The sequence below is a fragment of the Convolutriloba macropyga genome, chromosome 9 (assembly GCF_964194025.1).
Source record: "Convolutriloba macropyga chromosome 9, txConMacr16.3, whole genome shotgun sequence".
Classification (NCBI taxonomy): domain Eukaryota; kingdom Metazoa; phylum Xenacoelomorpha; order Acoela; family Convolutidae; genus Convolutriloba; species Convolutriloba macropyga.
This window is the reverse complement of record NC_134476.1, coordinates 67,721,084-67,744,665: the sequence shown is the minus strand read 5'-3', so window position 1 is coordinate 67,744,665 and position 23,582 is coordinate 67,721,084. Positions and strand designations below refer to the sequence as shown.

At 37.2% G+C, this 23,582-nt stretch overlaps 1 protein-coding gene across 1 annotated transcript in view; it reads left to right on the top strand.

The window, feature by feature from the left end:
• Positions 1–14,679, top strand: part of LOC142346296 (uncharacterized) — a 56,031-nt gene extending 41,352 nt beyond the window's left edge. Inside the window, exons 3-6 of the mRNA XM_075398811.1 lie at positions 1,777–3,804; positions 9,987–10,262; positions 12,967–13,263; positions 14,369–14,679. Coding sequence (XP_075254926.1) covers positions 1,777–3,804; positions 9,987–10,262; positions 12,967–13,263; positions 14,369–14,679 — 2,912 coding nt within the window. The remainder of the gene's footprint in view (positions 1–1,776; positions 3,805–9,986; positions 10,263–12,966; positions 13,264–14,368) is intronic.
• Positions 14,680–23,582: the final 8,903 nt, after the last annotated feature.

Here is a 23,582-nt window from a genome sequence, read left to right as displayed (position 1 = left end):
GAGCGTCCTTGTTTGATTTGGATTGACAGTTAATTGTTGAAAATCACAAATACAAGCGAATGCTTTTTGGCAGTCAAAATGCAAAAATGCAATAGCACTGAAAATTGTGCTCGTTTTGAAAACAGCAGTGAGGTAAAAATTAATCTGTTTCAAAGTTTATTAACTCTTAGAATAAAACATTTCAAATAGAAACGTTTGAATTTTATCCCGACCAACTGAATAAATTTGATTTTTATCGATTGTTCTTGTTTTATTAAATTTTACAGTTTTTTAGCCCAATCAAAGGGGTATAGGCCAATTGAGACTTTCGCATATACATATATATACGATATTGTGTTAGCTTTCCCTCTATTATTTGAAGTTTCAAGAAATTAGAAATAATATTCATTAATTCAAAAATTATTTTTCATCGGTTTGTTTTTTGAATAACAACTGAAGGAAGAATTTTTGATGAGCATGTCAAAAACGGGCTCCAAAAAATACCGAGGCAAAATCTGATCATACAATTATCAGAACGAATTCGTGAACACACCAACCAATTGGAACCAGCAAATTTGACCGGGATCTCGACCTTAGGCAGTCAACGCGCAAATGATTGGGGCCCGTGGAACCCAATCAGTGGAGGTGGTAATCTAACTGGAACTCATTTTTTGCTTCATTGCCACTTTACAGGGGTACATAAGAATTATAGAAAAAATAGGACAGCTCAGTGAAAATGTATAGATGACAAAGATTTAAATCCAAGTCAAAAATTCTCAAGGGGTTGCAACAAAACATACGTTTGGTGAACCAAGAAATATATTTTATGGCACTTGAAAAAAGTTTGTGCAGGTCTCCTTCGTAGCAAGTGTGATCGGCAAGATATACCATGTTTTAGAATTTTTTTCCTATCAAGGTGTAACGCTTTTTTGATTCACTGGGTTTGAGTTCTTCGAAATATCTATTGCATAACTTAAAAAGAAATAACTGTAAACAACCAAAAAACAACGCCGAGTAAAAGATTTCAAAAAGTGCTTATTCTAAATAATTTAAACTATATTGATCTCATTAGAAACATTTTTGAAACAAGATTTACAAAGAAGTGTTGCTGTTGTTCCAAGTTGTTTCAAGTTTTGCAAAAGATATCAAGATCATGAATGTCTTATCAAGGTGTGTCACACGAGGTTTCGATTAAGTGGGTAATTAGTTCGATGGATTTGAAAATCTGAATTGATCTCAGCAAATTATTTTTGAATTCCTATAAATCGACAAGACCACAAGAACAAGAGATTCTACAGGACCAAAATTAATATGACGAAAGTGAATGATGTTCGAAGATTTATAGCTATTACTACTTGATACCAATGATCTAGCCTTAGCAAGAACTTAAACGAATAAAAAATATCCTATTTTACGTCCTTTGATAAAAGCACGATGCCAAACAATTGGAAACGGACTCAATAAAAGCATTCCTTCTGAATATTATAAAATATCGTTGTAATCATAATTCCAACTAGTTAGAAAAAAACTATTAACTATTATAATTTGGTTAAAATACGATGCCAAACAATTGAAAAAGGACTTAATAAAAGCATTCCTTCTGAATATTATAAAATATCGTTGTAATCAAAATTCCAACTAGTTAAAAAAACTATTAACTATTATAATTTGGTTAAAATACAATGCCAAACAATTGAAAATGGACTTAATAAAATCATTCCTTCTGAATACTATAAAATATTTTTGTAATCATAAAACCAACTAAGTTTTAAAAACTAATAACTATTATATTTTCAGACAAATTCGAACTTCCATTCTCGGGAGGTCCGACAGCAGAGTGTCTTGTAAATTCAAGCAACACGAATACAGATGGCTTGTGGTTGTTTGAACTCAGTCAAACCGGACAGTCGCTAACTCTTTCCTCATCTGCAACTGTTTCACAGTGCATACCCTCTGCTGAGACCACAGCGATAGCTGGTGGTGCAGTTACGAGCACAGTTGGAGTGATGGTAGCGGCAGGTGGTACCACAGTCGAAGCGGTTACTCTGGGAGTGATGGGCGGGGTCGGTGGTACCACTTTCGAAACGGCTACAGTTGGAGTCATGGGCGGGGCAGGTGTTACTTCCGTCGAAGCGGCTACGGTTGGAGTGATGGGCGGGGCAGGTGTTACCACTTTCGAAACGGCTACAGTTGGAATCATGGGCGGGGCAGGTGTTACTTCCGTCGAAGCGGCTACTGTTGGAGTGATGAGCGGGGCAGGTGGTACCACTGTCGAAGCGGCTATGATTGGAGTGATGGGTGGGGCAGTTGTTACCAACGTCGAAGCGGCTACTGTTGGAGTGATGGGCGGGGCAGGTGTTACCACTGTCGAAACGGCTACAGTTGGAGTCATGGGCGGGGCAGGTGTTACCACTTTCGAAACGGCTACAGTTGGAGTCATGGGCGGGGCAGGTGTTACATCCGTCGAAGTGGCTACTGTTGGAGTGATGGGCGGGGCAGGTGCTACTACTGTCGAAACGGCTACGGTTGGAGTGATGGGCGGGGCAGTTGTTACCATCGTCGAAGCGGCTACTGTTGGAGTGATGGGCCGGGCAGCTGGTACCACAGTCGAAGCGGCTTCGGTTGGAGTGCTGGGAGGGGCAGGTGGTACCACCATCGAAGCGGCTACTGTTGAAGTGATGGGTTGGGCAGGTGTTACCACCGTCGAAGCGGCTTCGGTTGGAGTGATGGGCGGGGCAGGTGTTACCACCGTCGAAGCGGCTACTGTTGGAGTGATGGTCGGGGCAGCTGGTACCACTGTCGATGCGGCTTCGTTTGGAGTGATGGGCGGGGCAGGTGTTACCACCGTCGAAGCGGCTCCGGTTGGCGTGCTGCGTGGGGCAGCTGGGACCACAGTCGAAGCGGCTTCGGTTGGAGTGATGGGCAGGGCAGGTGGTACCACCGTCGAAGCGGCTACTGTTGGAGTGATGGGTGGCGCAGGTGTTACCACCGTCGAAGCTGCTACTGTTGGAGTGATGGGCGGGGTAGGGGTTACCACCGTCGATGCGGCTTCGGTTGGAGTGATGGGTGGGTCAGGTGTTACCACCGCCGAAGCGGTTTCTGTTGGAGTGATGGGCGGGGCAGGTGTTACCACCGTCGAAGCGGCTACTGATGGAGTGATGGGTGGGGCAGTTGTTACCACCGTCGCAGCGGCTACTGTTGGCTTGATGGGTGGGGCAGGTGTTACATCCGTCGAAGTGGCTACTGTTGGAGTGATGGGCGGGGCAGGTGCTACTACTGTCGAAGCGGCTACGGTTGGAGTGATGGGCGGGGCAGTTGTTACCATCGTCGAAGCGGCTTCGGTTGGAGTGATGGATGGGGCAGGTGTTACCACCGTCGAAGCGGCTTCGGTTGGAGTGATGGATGGGGCAGGTGTTACCACCGTCGAAGCGACTACGGCTGGAGTTTTGGACAGTTCAGTTGTCACTGGCGTTGTGGCTCCTAGTCAAGGAGGCAATACTGCGGCCGTTACATCTTTGTCTACTTCTTTTGCTCGAGTGGGTCTATCGCTCATAACCACAAACAAGAATTCCGCCGATTTGTCAGTTGTAGATTCAACTGGGTCTGCAGTTTTGTCCCAAATTACCGTTTCTTGTGAATCAGAAGATGACAATGGTTGCGACTCTTTCACTTTCTCTGTAAACCAGTTGCCTGCTTCTGTTGGTTCCGCATTTGTAAGCAATCTGCTGCCTGGAACGTCCTATGTTTTTACAGTCATAGAAGCCGCGTTTGATGGTGTTTTGACCTCGCTTGATGGCAATGGAAACTCCATCAGATTGTGTACAGGTGAGTTAACCTACCCCCCCCCCCCCTCGAGGTAAATTTGGATGGAAAAATTATGGTCTGGGGGTACCCTCCCAGAAGTTACATACACTGACTGAACCACACTTTATGTATAGCTCTAATTAGAGCCATTAGAGCCATATCGCTGACCTGACGATGCCAGACAAAAGCGGCCTGATCAAACCAATGTTCGACCCCCGTGCCGAGGTTTCACCCTTAATCCAAACCTAAATAGCTGGGATTAGAGTGTAATGCAAGTTCAACTCCTATTTATCGGGGAAAAGAGTGTAAGAGTGTAATATTAAAAAATTACACTGTATTTACACTCTTTTCTCCACTCTTTTTACACTCTTTGCAAAGAGTGTAATTTAGGTTGGACTGATATAAAATTACACTCCTATAGAATTACTATTACAACCAAAATGAAACGTTAAATTGTTGTAGCAGTTGGCGAAGTGGTTAATTGAAAAAACAAAAGTAACAAGTCGGACATAGGGAAGGGCGCGGGATCGATCCTCACTACCTCCTTCCACCTTTAATTTTAAAATTACACTCTAATAATTACACTCTTCGTTAATTAAGCGGAGAAATACAAGTGTATTTTTTTAATTTTTACACTCTTTACACTCTTTTCCCCCGTTATTTTTGGGGAAAATCTTCGCCCGGGCCCATTTTTTGGGCAATCTTTGATCAGACATCCCCCTGGCCTTGTCATCTGATCAGACCCTTTTCCAAAATATTCACAAATTACTTTAACTTTGATGTAATTTCCGCCTATAATACTCAAATTTAGAACTCTTTTTAGTGTTACTCAAAAATTTATTGACAAAATGTTGCCAATATTTGTCTCGAAAAGCCTGCAATCTTGTTTTTCAGCCAACAAAAGCAGTAGTAATCATAAATAGGACAAGTAATGACACTGACCTATTGCTCGGTTATCAGACTTTAATGTGGTATTTGCTCATAGATCAGATTCTTTTCAGATTTTACTCTCAGAGAATCATGCAATTGTAATCAAAATAGGATTTTTCAAATGAAACGAATATAGAAAACGCAAGGAAATATGAAATGAAAGAGCGAAAATTTAAAATAGCCGACACGATTAGAACCATAGAACACCACAGAACGGACCATATATCGAAACTTACGTATCATAAAAATTAGCAAATATGGTACCTTACTTACCATAGAACGGGCCATATATGGCTCATCAAAGCCTGCCATGGAAAAACCGTTTGTGTTCAATATTCATATGGGGTACGTCTTGGGGGGTGTGAGTTGGGGGTTGTATATGGGGGGTAGGTAGGGGTACGTGTGGGGGGGTACGTGTGGTGAGGGGGGGGGGGGGGGGGGGGGTACGTGGTGGTGGGGGATTCATTTTTTTGCCATTTTATTTTCAAAAAATCAGAAATCGGTTGCGTGCAAGAAAAACTGGAAAGAGTTGAAAAGACAAAAAATTAGAGCAAAAATTGAACAAAAATCGAATAAGATGTAAGCTGAATTCAACGCAAAATTATACAAGATCTACTCTTAGAAACGCAAAAATTATGTGAAACGTGAGGTTACAGTACGATTTGTAAAGAGTGCGGATCCCAAGACAATTAAGGTGCGTGGCACAGTGGTAGAAGAGGCGACAATTAAGCAAGAGGTGAGTGGTTCGAGTCGCATAACAAGAGTTTTCAACTTTGAATTTTTTTGTAAAATCAACGCTAATTTCAACGCAAAATATATAAGATCTACGCTAAATTCAAAGCAAAATATGTAAGATCTACGCTAAATTCAACGCAAAATTTGTAAGATCTACGCTAAATTCAACACAAAATATGTAATATCTACGCCAAATTCAACGCATTCAACGCAAAATTATGTAAGAAAATTGCGGTGAAATTTCCGACTTGTCAACGCTAGTTACCGCTTATCTTACATAAATTTGGCAAAATTCCTCGGGGTATGGAAACTTACTCACCATAGAAGGAGTCATATATGGCTCCCAATTAAAAATAGCAAGAACATAAACGGTTTTCTTATGGCCTTGATGGACCATATATGGTCCGTTCTATGGTAAGTAAGGAACCATTTATGGTACTTTTTATGGTACGTAAGCTTGGTCATCCCCGGAAGGTACAGAATTTTGTTTCTGATCAGACCTTTTTGTCGACCATTATCCGGTATATCATGCATAACCTTAACCCCTTTGACGACACTCAAAAACGGATTGCACTGTACCCGGCGAGCGACCCAAATTCTTTAATCCAAGGTGGCCATGGTCTGGTACCTCAACCTGGAAAACGCGCAATTTCGATTCAAAGAACTTCATTAAACCGTTCATAGTCGAAAAAATTCTGCTAGAAAAAATTCATAGAGCTGCAAGTTAGTTAAATCTCCATTAAAAATCTGAAATACTATTAAGAAACTGATAGTTATTTGGCCTCTTTTGCTCAAAAAAAGTTTGCTCAGTTTTAACTCAAACTCATAACTCATTAACTCATGACCAAATTAAAAAGATCGAAGTAAGAGCAGCAGATTAAGAAAAATCCTTGAAAAAATCTTAGATAAATATAGGCAACCAAAACGAGATTCTATATACAAATTTTTAAGTCTTCAAAGTTCACACCACATGTTAGCGTCAAAATTCAAAATGTCATCTTGTAAATTAAAAGTTTCCGTTTTGTCTAGCAGCATAGAAGAAATGTCACAATTACAATTCATTCTTTATCCGATTACAAGATTGATGCTTTTTCTTTCAAATGATTTTTTAATATACAGAATCAACACGTGTATATGAAAATTTTCTTTATCAGGATTATCAGGGTCTAATAATTTTTTCGAGTTTTACTGTGTGTAATAAGAGTCGTACTGCTCATCGTTCATTTATTGTTTCGATGGTTGAATCCTATAATTTTTCGATGAAGAGATCAGCCGATTTTTTAAATTATTTGCGTCTCGATGCTTTTTAGTCCTAAGATTGTAGAGTTGCCAATTCGCATTTTTAATAATGAAAGATTGTCTTCCTCGACACCCACCCCGATATTAATTTTCTTAAATTGAAATCATGGTACTTTCTAACAACACTAATCAAGCCTCTCATTTATAGAAAAAATTTCCCAAAAATCGTTTTTTTTTTCAACATCTAAATTATGCTGATCTCATTTTATAGAGAAAGATGATTGGTCATCAGGACCTAAAAGAAACAAAAAAAAAGAAACATTGCGTTTAATGTTAACTGGAAAAGACTTGAACATGGTTAAATCCATTAGAGCTAAATAATTTTTCGAATTTGTTTCTTTCATTCATATTACATGTTAGAAAATATTAAAAAATAATTTTACCTCTGAAAAAACTATATGCAATCGAACAATTTAGAGATGTATTGAAAATTTGAGTTAACGCTTTTTCGTTGAGCCAAACTTGAAACTCGAGTGTAAAGTTCTTTTTCACAGACTTAAATTCAAGCCAACCTGGAGAACAATGATTATGCTTCCAGTTAAAATCTGAGAAACTCAATAAAATTGAAGCAAGTTTTTCCAAAACAGATAAGGGCCGATGATGGTGTTCTTATACAAAACATTGGTCGAAAACTGTTCTGTCATGCCAAGTGTTTGCCAATGACGGTTTTTCCACACCTAATAATTTTCGAGGACTAATTCATACCAAATTTTTATCGAGTAAGCTGTTATGATGCCAACATTGTTCGAGGCCGGCCTTTTCATGCAAAATAAAAGACGGTCTTCATATTCCAGGAAATATTTGATGATTTTTATTGCAAACTTTGGTTAGGGACAATATTTTCATATTGAATATGTGTTTAAGCTATTTTGGCATATCAGGTTTTGCTTGTAGACTGATTGTTCGTAACAAATATTGGTTTTTTCTTACTTAGTTTTGGTAGAAAAGTTTTTTTTCATATCCATTTTTGGCCAAAAAATATTCATCAAAAAATTTGTTTCTACAACATTTTGATCGAGTATTTTTATCTCATGCCAAGTTTTGGCCACTGAATGTTTTTCATAACAATAATTGGTCAAGGGTTGTCTGTTTATATCAAATTTTAGCCGCAGATTTTGACGGAGGATGGTTTTTCTGCCTAGTATTGGTCAACAACAATCTTTTTATACCAGATCGATGATTGATTTTCATACTAAACATCAAATGGATTGGTCTTTAGTAGTTTAAATGTAGCAAAGATACTCATTCTATCGCGAGTGTTGATTTCGGACTGTCTTGTCAAAATAAAAATTGACCGATGACCGTCTCTTCTTACCAAATGCTTGTAGAGGAAAGTTTTCTCCTGCCTAATATTGGTTGAGAACGGTGTTTATGTGTCAGATATTTTTCAGTCAGTCTAAATTAGTCTGCTGTTTTAGCGGCGGTTTTTATATAACAAATCTTGGTTATATAAAATTTTTATCATGCAGAAAAATTAAATATTTTAACGAAGATGTTAATGAATGTTGTTGGGATTGGGGGGATGCTTAGGACTATTTTGATTGTGTATTATTAAAGTAAAATTAAATTGGATTCGTTTTGTTTCGCTTGTTTGTTGCTCTAAAAGGTTTTTTGAGAAGTCGACTACTTCCGTCAGGTTTTGACAATAATTGTTGTGAGAATGCCGGGCTTTGTTAACGAGAAGTCACAGTGTCCTTGACATCGCCGGCCCCATTTGCAGGATTGCAAAGAAAGAATAAAACTGTCGGATTGCAGCGTGTTGAATCATCCGTAAAGTTGAAACAAGAAGTAAGATAAAATTGACTGTAATGAAATATAAGGGTACAAATTAAAGCTGGTGGTTCGTAAAAACGAGCCAACGAAATCAATAATCGGAAATACTAACCAAAAATACCTCCATTGTCAAAAGAAAGTAAGAGGGGTGGGTCTTAGTCCTGCGAGAAAATAAAACCAATAATAAGTTGAAATGGGCTGGTGATAAAGGATGATCAATGGAACATAAATATGTGATGAATCGATCTGCTGGCTTGTAAATGAGAATCCAGAACGTAAGAGGGTGTAACGTGTTGATCAGAAGCCATGAAAGTTTGAGTAGCCACCTTTTCTTTAGAAGGGCAAACTGTTGTCCCTAGATTTCCTATCTTTAAAGAGACTGTTTGTTTATGCCGAAATTTGGGTTTCATTCTGCGAAAACTTTGCTCAGTTTCACAACGGGTCTAATGCGTTCTCCGAAAGACGTCTTCAACTTAACTGATCGGACAGTCCCATCCGTGCCAGGGAAAACTTGAATAACTCTAGCCAAAGGCCAGAGGCCACGAGGGGTGAAATCTTCTAGAATCCATACCAAGTCGTCAACTTGTAAATTTTTCGACATCTTATGCCATTTACAACGTACTTGTTGAGTTGGTAAATACTCCCGTAGGAAACGATTCCAAAAGTGAGTTGCAATTTGTTGTGATGAACGCCAACCTTTTGAAAGATTCTTCTCTTTACCAATGAAGACGCAAGGAGACAAGTTAACGGATGAACGACCTAGGAGAAAATGATTTGGTGTCAGTGGTAAGGGGTCGTTTATATCATATGGAACTTTTGTGAGAGGCCTGGAGTTCATGCTTGCCTCTATTTCGCAAGAAACTGTATTGAGAATTTCGTCAGTTAAAGTTCTCGAACCAATGACCTTGTAAAGTGATAGTTTAAAAATTTGTACCAATCTCTCCCAAATTCCACCGAAATGGGGGGCAGCTGGGGGATTAAATTTCCAATCTATCTCCACATTCATTAGATGTAGCTTAGCTGCTAATAATTTTGATTCTTTCAGTTCTGCGATGCTAGATTGCAGAGCGTTGTTTGAACCAACAAAAGACTTGCCACAATCTGAGACGAATTTGTTGGGTTTTCCTCTCAGTGTCCTTGACAGAAGATGTCAAAATTTGCTTTCATGTCAAAATTTGCTTTTCATAAATAATATTTGTCGAAAATAGACTTTGATTACAAAATACTGGTTGAAATGGTTTTTGATACCGAACAGTGATCGAAAATGGTCTTTTGATATCAAATATTGATCTAAAATGGTCGTTTAATAGCAAATATTGGTGGAAAATGGTCTTTTCATACCAAATAATTGTCAAAATTGGTCTTTTAATACGCAATATTGTTCAAAAGTGGTCTTTTGATACCAGAAATTGTGTTGGTGCAGGTGTGTTTTTTAATCAGAAGGTTGACTGTATATAGTTTAACAGACCCCGAACCCACTGTGATACTTTCCAAAGTCAACTCAACGTCTGTGAGAGTTGATGTCGCCTTGAATGGAAGAAACTTCGACATTGGCAATGTCTCTTTCTCACCTGCTGTCACAGTGGAGACATTTTCCAAGGAGGACATACCAGTCATGTTGTCCGGACTGACATCCGGAGTGGACTATAACTTGTCATTTGTGTTCGGAGTGGGAGAATCTACCAACTGTGGAGCTTCTGGCAAATTGTACAGCAGTCCCGCTGTTGTGGAATACAATCCAGGTATTCACAATTTTCCATCTCATTACCGCGCCAAATGGGGGTGTTGGGTGTATTGACTAAATTTACGCAGTTGAATTTCCAAGCTAATGTCGAGCAGAAGCTCAGGGGTCAAACATGGCCTGTGAATTGCAATTTTTGGCCAAGCTTGGTTCATCATTCAGAGCCCAAGCCTTGGATAATTAAATGGAGATTTTTCGATTGTGCTTTACAGTTTCAAGCTGAAAAACTAACAAATCAAACTACATGACGAAAATTTTCCAAAAAAAAAAGAAATTTAAAATGTTTTTTTTTCAAAACTTTGTTTAAAAAATTTTTCCTGTACTTCTTTCTGTTTCCTGATGATTAAAAACTATTCTACAAAACGTTTTTTTTATATCAGAAAGATTTTTGTGAAATTGAAGAGTTAAGGCAATTTAGGGCTTTCAAAATAGCAAAAATCAGCTTGGAAAAGGTAAAACTAAAAGAAGAAAAATGTACTTTTTTCTAATTTTTCAGTGGTGTTTGCAAAAAATTGTTCTCATTTAATCTGAACTAACCATTTGATTATAATACAAACCTTGGAACCGTAAAAAACCAGTATCATGAAGCGAACATCAAAGCAACCAAACTCGTTATTGAAAAAAGTAGGAATACTATTATCTTTTTTTATTTGCACTCTTTTTAATGCCAGAGCAGATAGTTCGAAATAACCTTCTCTAGTATCTTGAAATACAGATGAAATTGAAAGTTAGGGGATTGAAAATTTATCAGGTTGAAAATTTTAATACATGTTCACATATTTTTGAAATGAGAAAAATTGAACAAATAAATTCAGCATTGATTCCGAAATTCCTCGTATGAAAAACTAAATTTCTTTTAAGAGGAAAAAGAATTTTTTTTTCTTTTTCCGTTCTCTTAAAGAATTTTAGTTATTCCTATTTTTTTTTAAAAAAAAAAACGTCACTTTGAGGAGGGAAAAAGAAAAAACATTAAATTTACTGATAATCAATGCTCAGCAAAGCTACCAAATAGGAGGCCATTCAAACAGCTGTCAAGATTCCTTTCTATCTTCAAAAACAATCAAACGCAGATTGCAATGAAATTAGAAAAATATTAAGGTAGAGGATTTTGTGTGATTTCGCGTGCGTGTGCTCCTGTGTGGTTGTATGTACGGGTGTGCGTATATGTAGTGTGTGTCGTATATGTGTAATAGAGAGAGAGAGAGAGATAGCTAAAGAAAGAGATATATAGAGACAAGAAAAGTGAGTTAGTGTAAAACAATATTTCCTTAAAACAGTATAATTGTTGGACAATAATATACTGGCAGAAACTGGCAAAAACTGCAGAAACTGGCAGAAATTATGAAAAATAAGAGAAATTGGAGGTATATCTTAAATTTTGCTGCAAAGTGCCTTTTTAAATTTGTCCAGCGACAAGGATATGTTCCTCTAAAACTTGCTGATAGCACTTTTGCGAGGGTTTGGAAAATAAATGTCCCCATATGCTTATGAAACCTCAAAAATCACAAAAAGTTTCGAAAACCTTCAAAGAGTCCATTTCGGATATTACAGTCAATTTTACAATTAAATATACAATTTCCTAAAAAAGTTCAAACCCTGTTTTCCAGAAAAACGTTCAAGCTATGTACCAACGTTTACTTGAGTAATAATTAGATGCAAAAAAAAGAAAATTTTAAAAAGCATTTTCTTTGCTTTTGGGTCTGTAATTGTGTTTTTGAGTGCGCTCGCTTGGGTTTAATCATGGATGTGCGTTTTTCTTGTGTATGATATGTGTTTTTGACAGAGGGAAAAGGGATAGTTAGTCTGAGAGAAATAGTGCATTCATATGTTAAACACAAAAAGCGGCAGAGTGTAAAAACTGTCAGAATGAAAAATTGGAAAAACTACTTTTTATTTGCTACAAATTGCGGCTCCGAATCTGTCCAATGCCACCCCTGTTTTTGAATTTTGCTGATAACACCTCTTTGAGATTTTGAAATTTTAATTGTGCCGTTGTACTCATGAATTATCAAAACTGAAAAAAATTCTAAAAAGTTTGAAAAATTAAGTTTCAAAGTTTAGCGTTAAAATTACCATTACACAAATAATTGCCTCAAAAAGTTCACATCTATTTTGTTTAGAAAGAAACAAAAATGACCCTAACGAACAGTGACGAACCTTCAGTGGTGACAGATTGAAAAAAAAACTTGAAAATTTTTTATTTTGTGTTGGGCTTCGAATGGTCGAATTGGTGTTTTGATGTTTGTTTCTGTAATGTGGGCTGTGTGTGCGTGTTTGTCTTGATAGGCTCGTTTTTCAGAGTTTTTTTTTAAATAGACGGCATATGTTTTTTGTACAAACAGTACAAATATTTTTCTCCAAAGCATATAAATTTCCGAATGTTGCCTTCAGATACTCCCAAAGGTTTCTCTGGCAGAATTTGAGAGTTGTTTTTGACACCTTCAGAGGTATTTTGGATCATTCTGTGCTGCACACAACTCGCGCTAGCCGTCTTGCTTTATAAGACTTTGTCAAAAAGTTATCTAAAATAACAGACTGTAAGAGATTCTCTCTAATGTTAATATAAAACATGAACACTTAACGAAAAACAGATGGGGGTTTTTCTCTTAAGGGTCAATTCAGGAGAAGGAATTGTAGTAATATGGGATAAACCTGAGTCAAAAGAGAAAAAAATCACGTTTCTTCATACTTTGAAACCGTTTTAGCTCTATATGCGTCGGTGGTACTATCAGTTGATTCGGTTTCAACAACCACCATTAATATAACCGTTGACGATGCTGAAGGAAATGCTTCTATTGCCGATATTACGTCATCATGTGACTCATCAGACCATCCAGAATGCTCAGACTTGCCAGCTGTCAGCAACCCAATAGCCAGTGACCCCGGGTGGTTGAGCTATTCTGGACTAAAACCGGGCATTTCTTACCAATTCACAGTAAACCAATCAACTCATGGCAACAATTCGGATATTTTGCTGTTCAGCACAATTGTTGTTTGTACAGGTTAGTTAAGATAATTATTCAGGTGTTGAAAAACTGGGTTGAGTAAAAACCGGAAAAATATGTAAGATAAGCGGTGAACAGTTGTTTTTTTTACCGCAAATTTGGTACAGAATTTTGCGGTGAAAATCTGTTATTACAAAATTACACCACATTGCACCGCTTACTACAAATTACCTGCCTTACACGGATTCGAACCTCTGACCTCCTTATTTGCGCAGCCACGTCTTTTTCCACTGAGCCACCTTTCTCATAAAACAATTTAATTTGTTCTGAATTTAAATCAAACTCACTCTAATTTCTGTAAAAAACGCGCGTTGAATTTTTGTAAGATTAGCGGTGAAATGTGGTTCATTGTTTTTGAGTTCACCGTCTACTCTGGTGCTGAAATTACGTAAATTCACCGCTTAAAAGAATTCAAAAAGATGCATGACTATTCGGTGAAATTCATGACTTTTCATGAATTTTTCCGTGCGTCTTTTCATAAATTTATCTTAACTTCGCCGGACAAAAAACAATTCGAAGGGTTTTCTAAGCGGTGACTTTATGTAATTTCACCGCATTCACCGCTCATCTCACATAATTTGGATACTTTTTCCAAAGCGGTGAATTTATGTAATTTCACCACTACCAGGCGATAAAGCTTTTTTCACCGCATTCACCGCCTGATTTATTTAATTTCAACGCATTCCCCGCTTATCTTACAAAATTTTCCATTGATTTTCCGTTGAATGGCGGTGACACCTCAACCCAGAATGGATGTACATTTTATTCCTTAATATTTTGCATGTTTTCATACACAGTTTAAATCTCTGTATTTCCAATGAAAAATGAAAAAAAAAATTGGTTGTGTTTCAGACTCTTTATGATAATAGTCCAATTTATCAGTCTTTGACTTCAATAACTTTAGAAAATTGCTTCAGTATAGGCCATTTTCTACCTAGCTTCATTGAAAAGGAAATTTTACACGTAAGTCCTTGCTGAATTTTTTCTGCTAGTTGATTACTATAACAAAAAAATTGATATATTTATCTGTTAGATAGTTCATTTCGGAAGCAGACATGCATTTAGACGAAAGGTATTTGTTTTTTTACTTATTATTTTTAAGAGCCGAAACTTCAAATAACTGACTTTATCTTTACTGACAATGACAATACACTCACTCTGCACATAAACGAATCGGCCAGTTTTGACAACGGAACTGTAGTGGTGAAAAACACGAATGGGGAACAATTAGCCGAGGTGTCATTCAGCCGAGACAACTTCCCAGAGGACCTGGCGACTTTACCAAGGGACCTCTTTGTGAAACTGGAAGCCACTTTCTCAGTTGGAACAGACACGGACTGCAGAGGGAATGATGGAGGAATCATCACTAGTCAAACCCTGGAAGTTATCTATGAAGGCAAAATTTTCAAATAATTTTTCAATTTGGCGATATTTTTGTTGTTCTTGGTTATATTTTAGCTAAAACCATAATCTAAGCTAAAACTAAACAGCTCGAGTTACAAAATACAGTCAAGCTAAACTTAATTCTGTTTTGTAACTCGAGTAAAAATTGGAGCTTTGATAGTGACCTTTTGACCTTCAGGGGCAAGTCTTTTCCCATATAGCGTGCTACTCATTACGTGACCCATGTCAGAAAAGGCAAAGTTTATTCTACAATTAATAATTGTTAAGTTGACAAAATACTTGGTTACAGAACTCATGGTTGAAATCAGTTCTAAGTTTAGTTGATTCTCAGAAAGTTTTATTACAATCAGGTTTGTACCCAGAAATTACCATAGTACCCAAGCAATTGTGTTTTGCCTTTTGTTTGTCCCCATAAACCCACACAATCTTGAAAAAAGGCGAAGTTAAATGGCTTTTGCGTTTTGTTGAATCGAGTCACAAAATCTTGTCTTCTACTTAATTATATCGTGGAAAAGACTTACATTTTGTCGCGAGTATACGCGGATAAAAGTATAACCCATTTCCCCAACTTTGAATATTTTAGGGCTTCAGTTACATTTAAACAAAAATTAGGAAAACAGCAATGTTTTAGAGGAAATAATCGGTAGCATTTATTTAGAGCAAAGTACAGTGAAACTATTTACAGCCCGAAAATTTCTAAGTACATGTCTTAAATATTAATTGTTTACCTGCTCAAACTTGGCACCTAAGAAATTAATCAATCAACTCAAACACCTGGATTATTTGAAAAACAATTTGGCACATCCAAGTTTAAGGCTAGGTTCGCTTATTTATGCGAGATACAGCGATCAACCATTAATTCGTTTCTTTTACTCAGAATTGCAAAAAACCTTAATTAAATTCAAAACTTTTTTTAATTCAAAAGTATTGTTATAATTGGGATCGAAGAACGGGCAGTTTTTTCTCGACGGCTGTGTTGACGAATCTTAATTAATTTTTGAATGAAGCTTGACAGTGAAACACGCAAAAATTATTCTTCTAAAAATATCAAGAGGACACCATTCAAGCTTGAAAAAATTGCACTGAAACAGTGCGGACTTCAAGAGACAGGAATAAACAAAAGCCTAGAATTGCATTTATCCAATCAACTTGTTTAAGTTGTCCAGCAAATCATTAGCCTATCGTTTCTAATTAATTAATTAATTACACAAAATAGATTTGCCTAACTCAAATGGTTACATGACATTATACCCAATGCCATTATACCCAATGCCAAAATACCCAATGCCATTATACCCAATACACATTAATTTTTTTCGTACAAAAATCCACCTACAAATTAGCCGCCGCAATTAAATGTATGTTTTTACAATTTATCCGCTTGAGTATGTATTACTCAAGCGGATAATCTAATCCCATGTTCGGTTGTGATAGTTTCATATCAAAACCCCGGGGCCGCTAAGGCATGGCCCCGGCCATTAAGAACGTTAAAACATACTTGTAACAGCGAATGCTAATTGGTAGTCGGACTCATGAACAAAAACATCAAAATGCATTGGTTATATTGACATTGGGTATAATGGCATTGGGTATATTGGCATTGGGTATAATGGCATTGGGTATAATGGCATTGGTTATAATGGCATTGGTTATAATGGCATTGGGTATATTGGCATTGGGTATATTGGCATTGGGTATATGGGCATTGGATATAATGGCATTGGTTATATTGGCACTGGGTATAATGGCATTAGGTATATTGGCATTGGTTATATTGGCATTGGGTATAATGGCATTGGGTATATTGGCATTGGGTATAATGGCATTGGGTATAATGGCATTGGTTATAATGGCATTGGTTATAATGGCATTGGGTATATTGGCATTGGGTATATTGGCATTGGTTATAATGGCAATGGGTATAATGGCACTGGGTATATTTGCATTGGGTATATTGGCATTGGGTATAATGGCATTGAGTATAATGGCATTGTGTATATTGGCATTGGGTATATTGGCATTGGTTATAATGGCATTGGGTATAATGGCATTGGTTTCAATGGCATTTGATATAATGGCATTGGGTATATTGGCATTGGGTATAATGGCATTGGGTATATTGGCATTGGGTATAATTGCATTAGGTATAACGGCGGTAATTATAATGGCATTGGTTATAATGGCAATGGTTATAATGGCATTGGGTATATTGACATTGGTTATAATGGCATTGGTTATAATGGCAATGGTTATAATAGCATTGGGTATATTGGCATTGGGTATATTGGCATTGGTTATAATGGCATTGGGTATAATGGCATTGGTTTCAATGGCATTTGATATAATGGCATTGGGTATATTGGCATTGGGTATAATGGCATTGGGTATATTGGCATTGGGTATAGTGGCATTAGGTATAACGGCGGTAATTATAATGGCATTGGTTATAATGGCAATGGTTATAATGGCATTGGGTATATTGACATTGGTTATAATGGCAATGGGTATAATGGCACTGGGTATATTGGCATTGGGTATATTGGCATTGGGTATATTGGCATTGGGTATAATGGCATTGGGTAAATTGGCATTGGTTATAATGGCATTGGGTATAAGGGCATTGGGTATATTTGCATTGGTTATAATGGCATTTGATATATTGGCATTGGGTACATTGGCATTGGTTATAATGGCATTGGGTATAATGGCATTGGTTTCAATGGCATTGGATATATTGGCTTTGGGTATATTGGCATTGGGTATAATGGCATTGTCTATATTGGCATTGGGTATAATGGCATTAGGTATATTGGCGTTAATTATAATGGCATTGGGTATAATGGCATTGGGTATATTGGCATTGGTTATAATGGCATTGGGTATAATAGCCTTAGGTATATTGGCATTGGTTATAATGGCATTGGGAATAATGGCATTGGTTATTTTGGTATCGGGTATATTGGCATTAGATATAATGGCATTGGTTATAATGGCGTTGGTTTCAAAGGCATTGGGTATAATGGCATTGGGTATATTGGCATTGGGTATAATGGCATTGGGTATAATGGCATTGGTTTCAATGGCATTGGATATAATGGCATTGGGTATAATGGCGTTGGTTTCAATGGCATTGGGTACAATGGCATTGGGTATATTGGCATTGGGTATAATGGCATTGAGTATATTGGCATTGGGTATAATTGCATTAGGTATTTTAGCATTGGTCATAATGGCATTGGGTATAATGGCATTGGGTATATTGGCATTGATTATAATGGCATTGGATATAATGGCATTAGGTATATTGCCATTGGTTATAATGGCATTGTGTATAATGGCATTGGGTATAAGGGCATTGGTTTTATTTGCATTGGTTATAGTGGCATTGGGTATATTGGCATTGGGTATATTGGCATTGGTTATTTTGGCATTGGGTATAATGGCATTGCTTTCAATGGCAATGGGTATAAGGGCATTGGGTATATTGGCATTGGTTATAATGGCGTTCAGTATATTGGCATTGGGTATGATGGCATTAAGTATTTTGGCATTGGTTATAATGGCATTGGGTATAATGGCATTGGGTATATTCGCATTGGTTAAAATTGCATTGGTTATAATGGCATTAGGTATATTGGCATTGGTTATAACGGCATTGGGTATAATGGCATTGGATAAATTGGCATTGGGTATATTGGCATTGGATATAATGGAATTGGGTATAATGGCATTGGGCATATTGGCATTGAGTATATTGGCATTGGATATAATGGCATTGGGTATAATGGCATTGGGTACATTGGCATTGGGATATTGGCATTAGGTATAATGGCATTAGGTATATTGGCATTGGTTATAAGGGCATTGGGTATAATGGCATTAGGTAAATTGGCAGTGGCTATAATGGCATTGGGTATAATGGCCTTGAGTATATTGGCATTTGGTATAATGGCATTAGGCATATTGGCATCGGTTATAATGGCATTGAGTATATTGGCATTGGGTATAATGGCATTGGGTATAATGGCATTGGGTATATTGGCATTGGTTATAATGGCATTCGGTATAATGGCATTAGGTATATTGGCATTGGTTATAATGGCATTGGGTATAATGGCACTGGGTATATTGGCATTGGGTATATTGGCATTGGATATAATGGCATAGGGTATAATGACATTGGGTATAATGGCATTGGGTATATTCGCATTGGGTATAATGGCATTGAGTAAATTGGCATTGGATATATTGGCATTAGGTATAATGGCATCGGGTATATTGGCATTGGTTATAATGGCATTGGGTATAATGGCTTTGGGTATATTGGCATTGGGTATAATGGCATTGAGTAAATTGGCATTGGGTATAATGGCATTAGGTATATTGGCATTGGTTATAATGGCATTGGGTATAATGGCATTGGGTATATTGGCATTTGTAATAATGGCATTGGGTATAATGGCATTAGGTATATTGGCATTTGTTATAATGGCATTGGATTTAATGGCATTGGGTATATTGGCAATGGATATAATAGCATTGGGTACAATGGCATTAGGTATATTTGCATTGGGTATATTGGCATTGGGTATATTGGCATTGTAAATAATGGCATTGGGTATAATGACATTGGGTATAATGGCATTGTGTATAATGGCATTGGGTATATTGGCATTGGGTATAATGGCATTAGGTGTATTGGCATTGGCTATAATGGCATTCGGTATAATGGCATTGTGTATATTGGCATTGGTTATAATGGCACTGGGTATAATGGCATTAGGTATATTGGCATTGGTTATAATGGCATTGGGTATAATGGCATTGGGTATATTGGCATTGGGTATATTGGCATTGGATACAATGGCATTGGGTATAATGGCATTGGATATATTGGCATTGGATATATTTGCATTGGTTATAATGGCATTGGGTATATTGGCATTGGGTATATTGGCATTGGTTATAATGGCATTGGGTATAATGGCATTGGTTTCAATGGCATTGGATATAATGGCATTCGGTATATTGGCTTGGGTATAATGGCATTGTGTATATTGGCATTGGGTATAATGGCATTAGGTATATTGGCGTCATTATAATGGCATTGGGTATAATTGCATTGGGTATAATGGCATTGGGTATATTGGCATTGGTTATAATGGCATTGGGTATATTTGCATTGGTTATAATGGCATTGGATATACTGGATTGGGTATATTGGCATTGGTAATAATGGCATTGGGTATAATGGCATTGGTTTCAATGGCATTGGATATAATGGCATTGGGTATATTAGCATTGGGTATATTGGCATTTGTAATAATGGCCTTGGCTATCATGGCATTAGGTATATTGGCATTTGTTATAATGGCGTTGGATATAATGGCATTGGGTATATTGGCATTGGATATAATAGCATTGGGTACAATGGCATTAGTATATTTGCATTGGGTATATTGGCATTTTTTATAATGGCATTGGGTATAATGGCATTGGGTATATTGGCATTTGTAATAATGGCATTGGGTATAATGGCATTAGGTATATTGGCATTTGTTATAATGGCATTGGATATAATGGCATTGGGTATATTGGCATTGGATATAATAGCATTGGGTACAATGGCATTAGGTATATTTGCATTGGGTATATTGGCATTGGGTATATTGGCATTGGATATAATGGCATTGGGTATAATGGCATTGGGTATAATGGCATTGGGTATATTGGCATTGGGTATAATGACATTCGGTATAATGGCATTGGGTATATTGGCATTGCTTATAATGGCACTGGGTATAATGGCATTAGGTATATTGGCATTGGTTATAATGGCATTGGGTATAATGGCATTGGGTATATTGGCATTGGGTATATTGGCATTGGATATAATGGCATTGGGTATAATGGCATTGGATATATTGGCATTGGATATATTTGCATTGGTTATAATGGCATTGGGTATATTGGCATTGGATATATTTGCATTGGTTATAATGGCATTGGGTATATTGGCATTGGGTATATTGGCATTGGTTATAATGGCATTGGGTATAATGGCATTGGTTTCAATGGCATTGGATATAATGGCATTCGGTATATTGGCATTGGGTATAATGGCATTGTGTATATTGGCATTGGGTATAATGGCATTAGGTATATTGGCGTCATTATAATGGCATTGGGTATAATGGCATTGGGTATATTGGCATTGGTTATAATGGCATTGTGTATATTTGCATTGGTTATAATGGCATTGGATATACTGGATTGGGTATATTGCCGTTGGTTATAATGGCATAGGGTATAATGGCATTGGTTTCAATGGCATTGGATATAATGGCATTGGGTATAATAGCATTGGGTATAATGGCATTAGGTATATTGGCGTTAATTATAATGGCATTGGGTATAATGGAATTGGGTATATTGGCATTGGTTATAATGGCATTGGGTATATTGGCATTGGTTATAATTGCATTGGGTATAAGGGCATTGGGTATATTTGTATTGGTGATAATGGCATTGGGTATATTGGCATTGGGTATATTGGCATTGGTTATAACGGCATTGGGTATAATGGCATTGGGTATATTGGCATTGGGTATATTGGCAATGGATATAATGGCATTGGGTATAATGGCATTGGGTATAATGTCATTGGGTGTATTGTCATTTGGTATAATGTCATTAGGTATATTGGCATTGGTTATAATGGCATTGGGTATAATGGCAATGGGTATATTAGCATTGGTTATATTGGCTTTGGGTATATTTGCAATGGTTATAATGGCATTGCGCATATTGGCATTGGGTATATTGGCATTGGGTATAATGGCATTGGGTATATTGGCATTGGTTATAATGCAATTGGGTATAATGGCATTTGGTATATTGCCATTGGTTTAATGGCATTGGGTATACGGGTTTTGGGTATATTTGCATTGGTTATAATGGCATTGGGTATATTGGCATTGGGTATATTGGCATTGGTTATAATGGCATTGGGTATAATGGCATTGGTTTCAATGGAATTGGATAAAATGGCATTGGGTATATTGGCATTGGGTATAATGGCATTGTGTATATTGGCATTGGGTATAATGGCATTAGGTATATTGGCGTTAATTATAATGGCATTGGGTATAATGGCATTGGGTATATTGGCATTGGTTATAATGGCATTGGGTATAATGGCATTAGGTATATTGGCATTGGTTATAATGGCATTGGGTATAATGGCATTGGTTATATTGGCATCGGGTATATTGGCATTGGATATAATGGCATTGGGTATAATGGCATTGGTTTCAATGGCATTGGGTATAGTGTCATTGGGTATATTGGCATTGGGTATATTGGCATTGGGTATATTGGCATTGGATATAATGGCATTGGGTATAATGACATTGGGTATAATGTCATTGGGTATACTGGCATTGGGTATAATGGCATTAGGTATATTGGCATTGATTATAATGGCAATGGGTATAATGGCAATGGGTATATTGGCATTGGGTATATTGGCATTGGATATAATGGCATTGGGTATAATGGCATTAGGTATAATGGCATTGGGTATATTGGCATTGGGTATATTGGCATTGGGTATAATGGCATTGGGTATATTGGCATTGGGTATATTGGCATTGGGTATATTTGCATTGGTTATAATGGCATTGGGTATATTGGCATTGGGTATATTGGCATTGGGTATAATCGCATTGGGTATATTGGCATTGGTTATAATGCCATTGGGTATAATGGCATTGGGTATATTGGCATTGGTTTTAATGGCATTGGGTATACGGGCATTGGGTATATTTGCATTGGTTATAATGGCATTGGGTATAATGGCATTGGGTATATTGGCATTGGTTATAATGGCATTGGGTATATGGCAATGGGTATATTGGCATTGGGTATATTGGCATTGGATATAATAGCATTGGGTGTAATGGCATTAGGTATAATGGCATTGGGTATATTGGCATTGGGTATATTGGCATTGGGTATATTTGCATTGGTTATATTGGCATTGGGTATAATGGCATTGGGTATATTGGCATTGGTTTTAATGGCATTGGGTGTACGGGCATTGGGTATATTTGCATTGGTTATAATGGCATTGGGTATATTGGCATTGGGTATATTGGCATTGGTTATAATGGCATTGGGTATAATGGCAATGGGTATATTGGCATTGGGTATATTGGCATTGGATATAATAGCATTGGGTATAATGGCATTGGGTATAATGGCATTGGGTATATTGGCATTGGGTATATTGGCATTGGGTATATTTGCATTGGTTATAATGGCATTGGTTATATTGGCATTGGGCATATTTGCATTGGGTATAATCGCATTGGGTATATTGGCATTGGTTATAATGCCATTGGGTATAATGGCATTGGGTATACTGGCATTGGTTTTAATGGCATTGGGTATACGGGCATTGGGTATATTTGCATTGGTTATAATGGCATTGGGTATATTGGCATTGGGTATATTGGCCTTGGTTATAATGGCTTTGGGTATACTGGCATTGGTTTCAATGGCATTGGATATAATGGCATTGGGTATATTGGCATTGGGTATAGGGGCCTTGTGTATATTGGCATTGAGTATAATGGCATTAGGTATATTGACGTTAATTATAATGGCATTGGGTATAATGGCATTGGATATATTGGCATTGGTTATAATGGCATTGGGTAAAATGGCATTAGGTATACTGGCATTGGTTATCACGGCATTGGGTATAATGGCATTGGTTATATTGGCATCGGGTATATTGGCATTGGATATAATGGCATTGGGTATTATGTCATTGGTTTCAATGGCATTGGGTATAATGGCATTGGGTATATTGGCATTGGGTATAATGGCCTTGAGTATATTGGCAT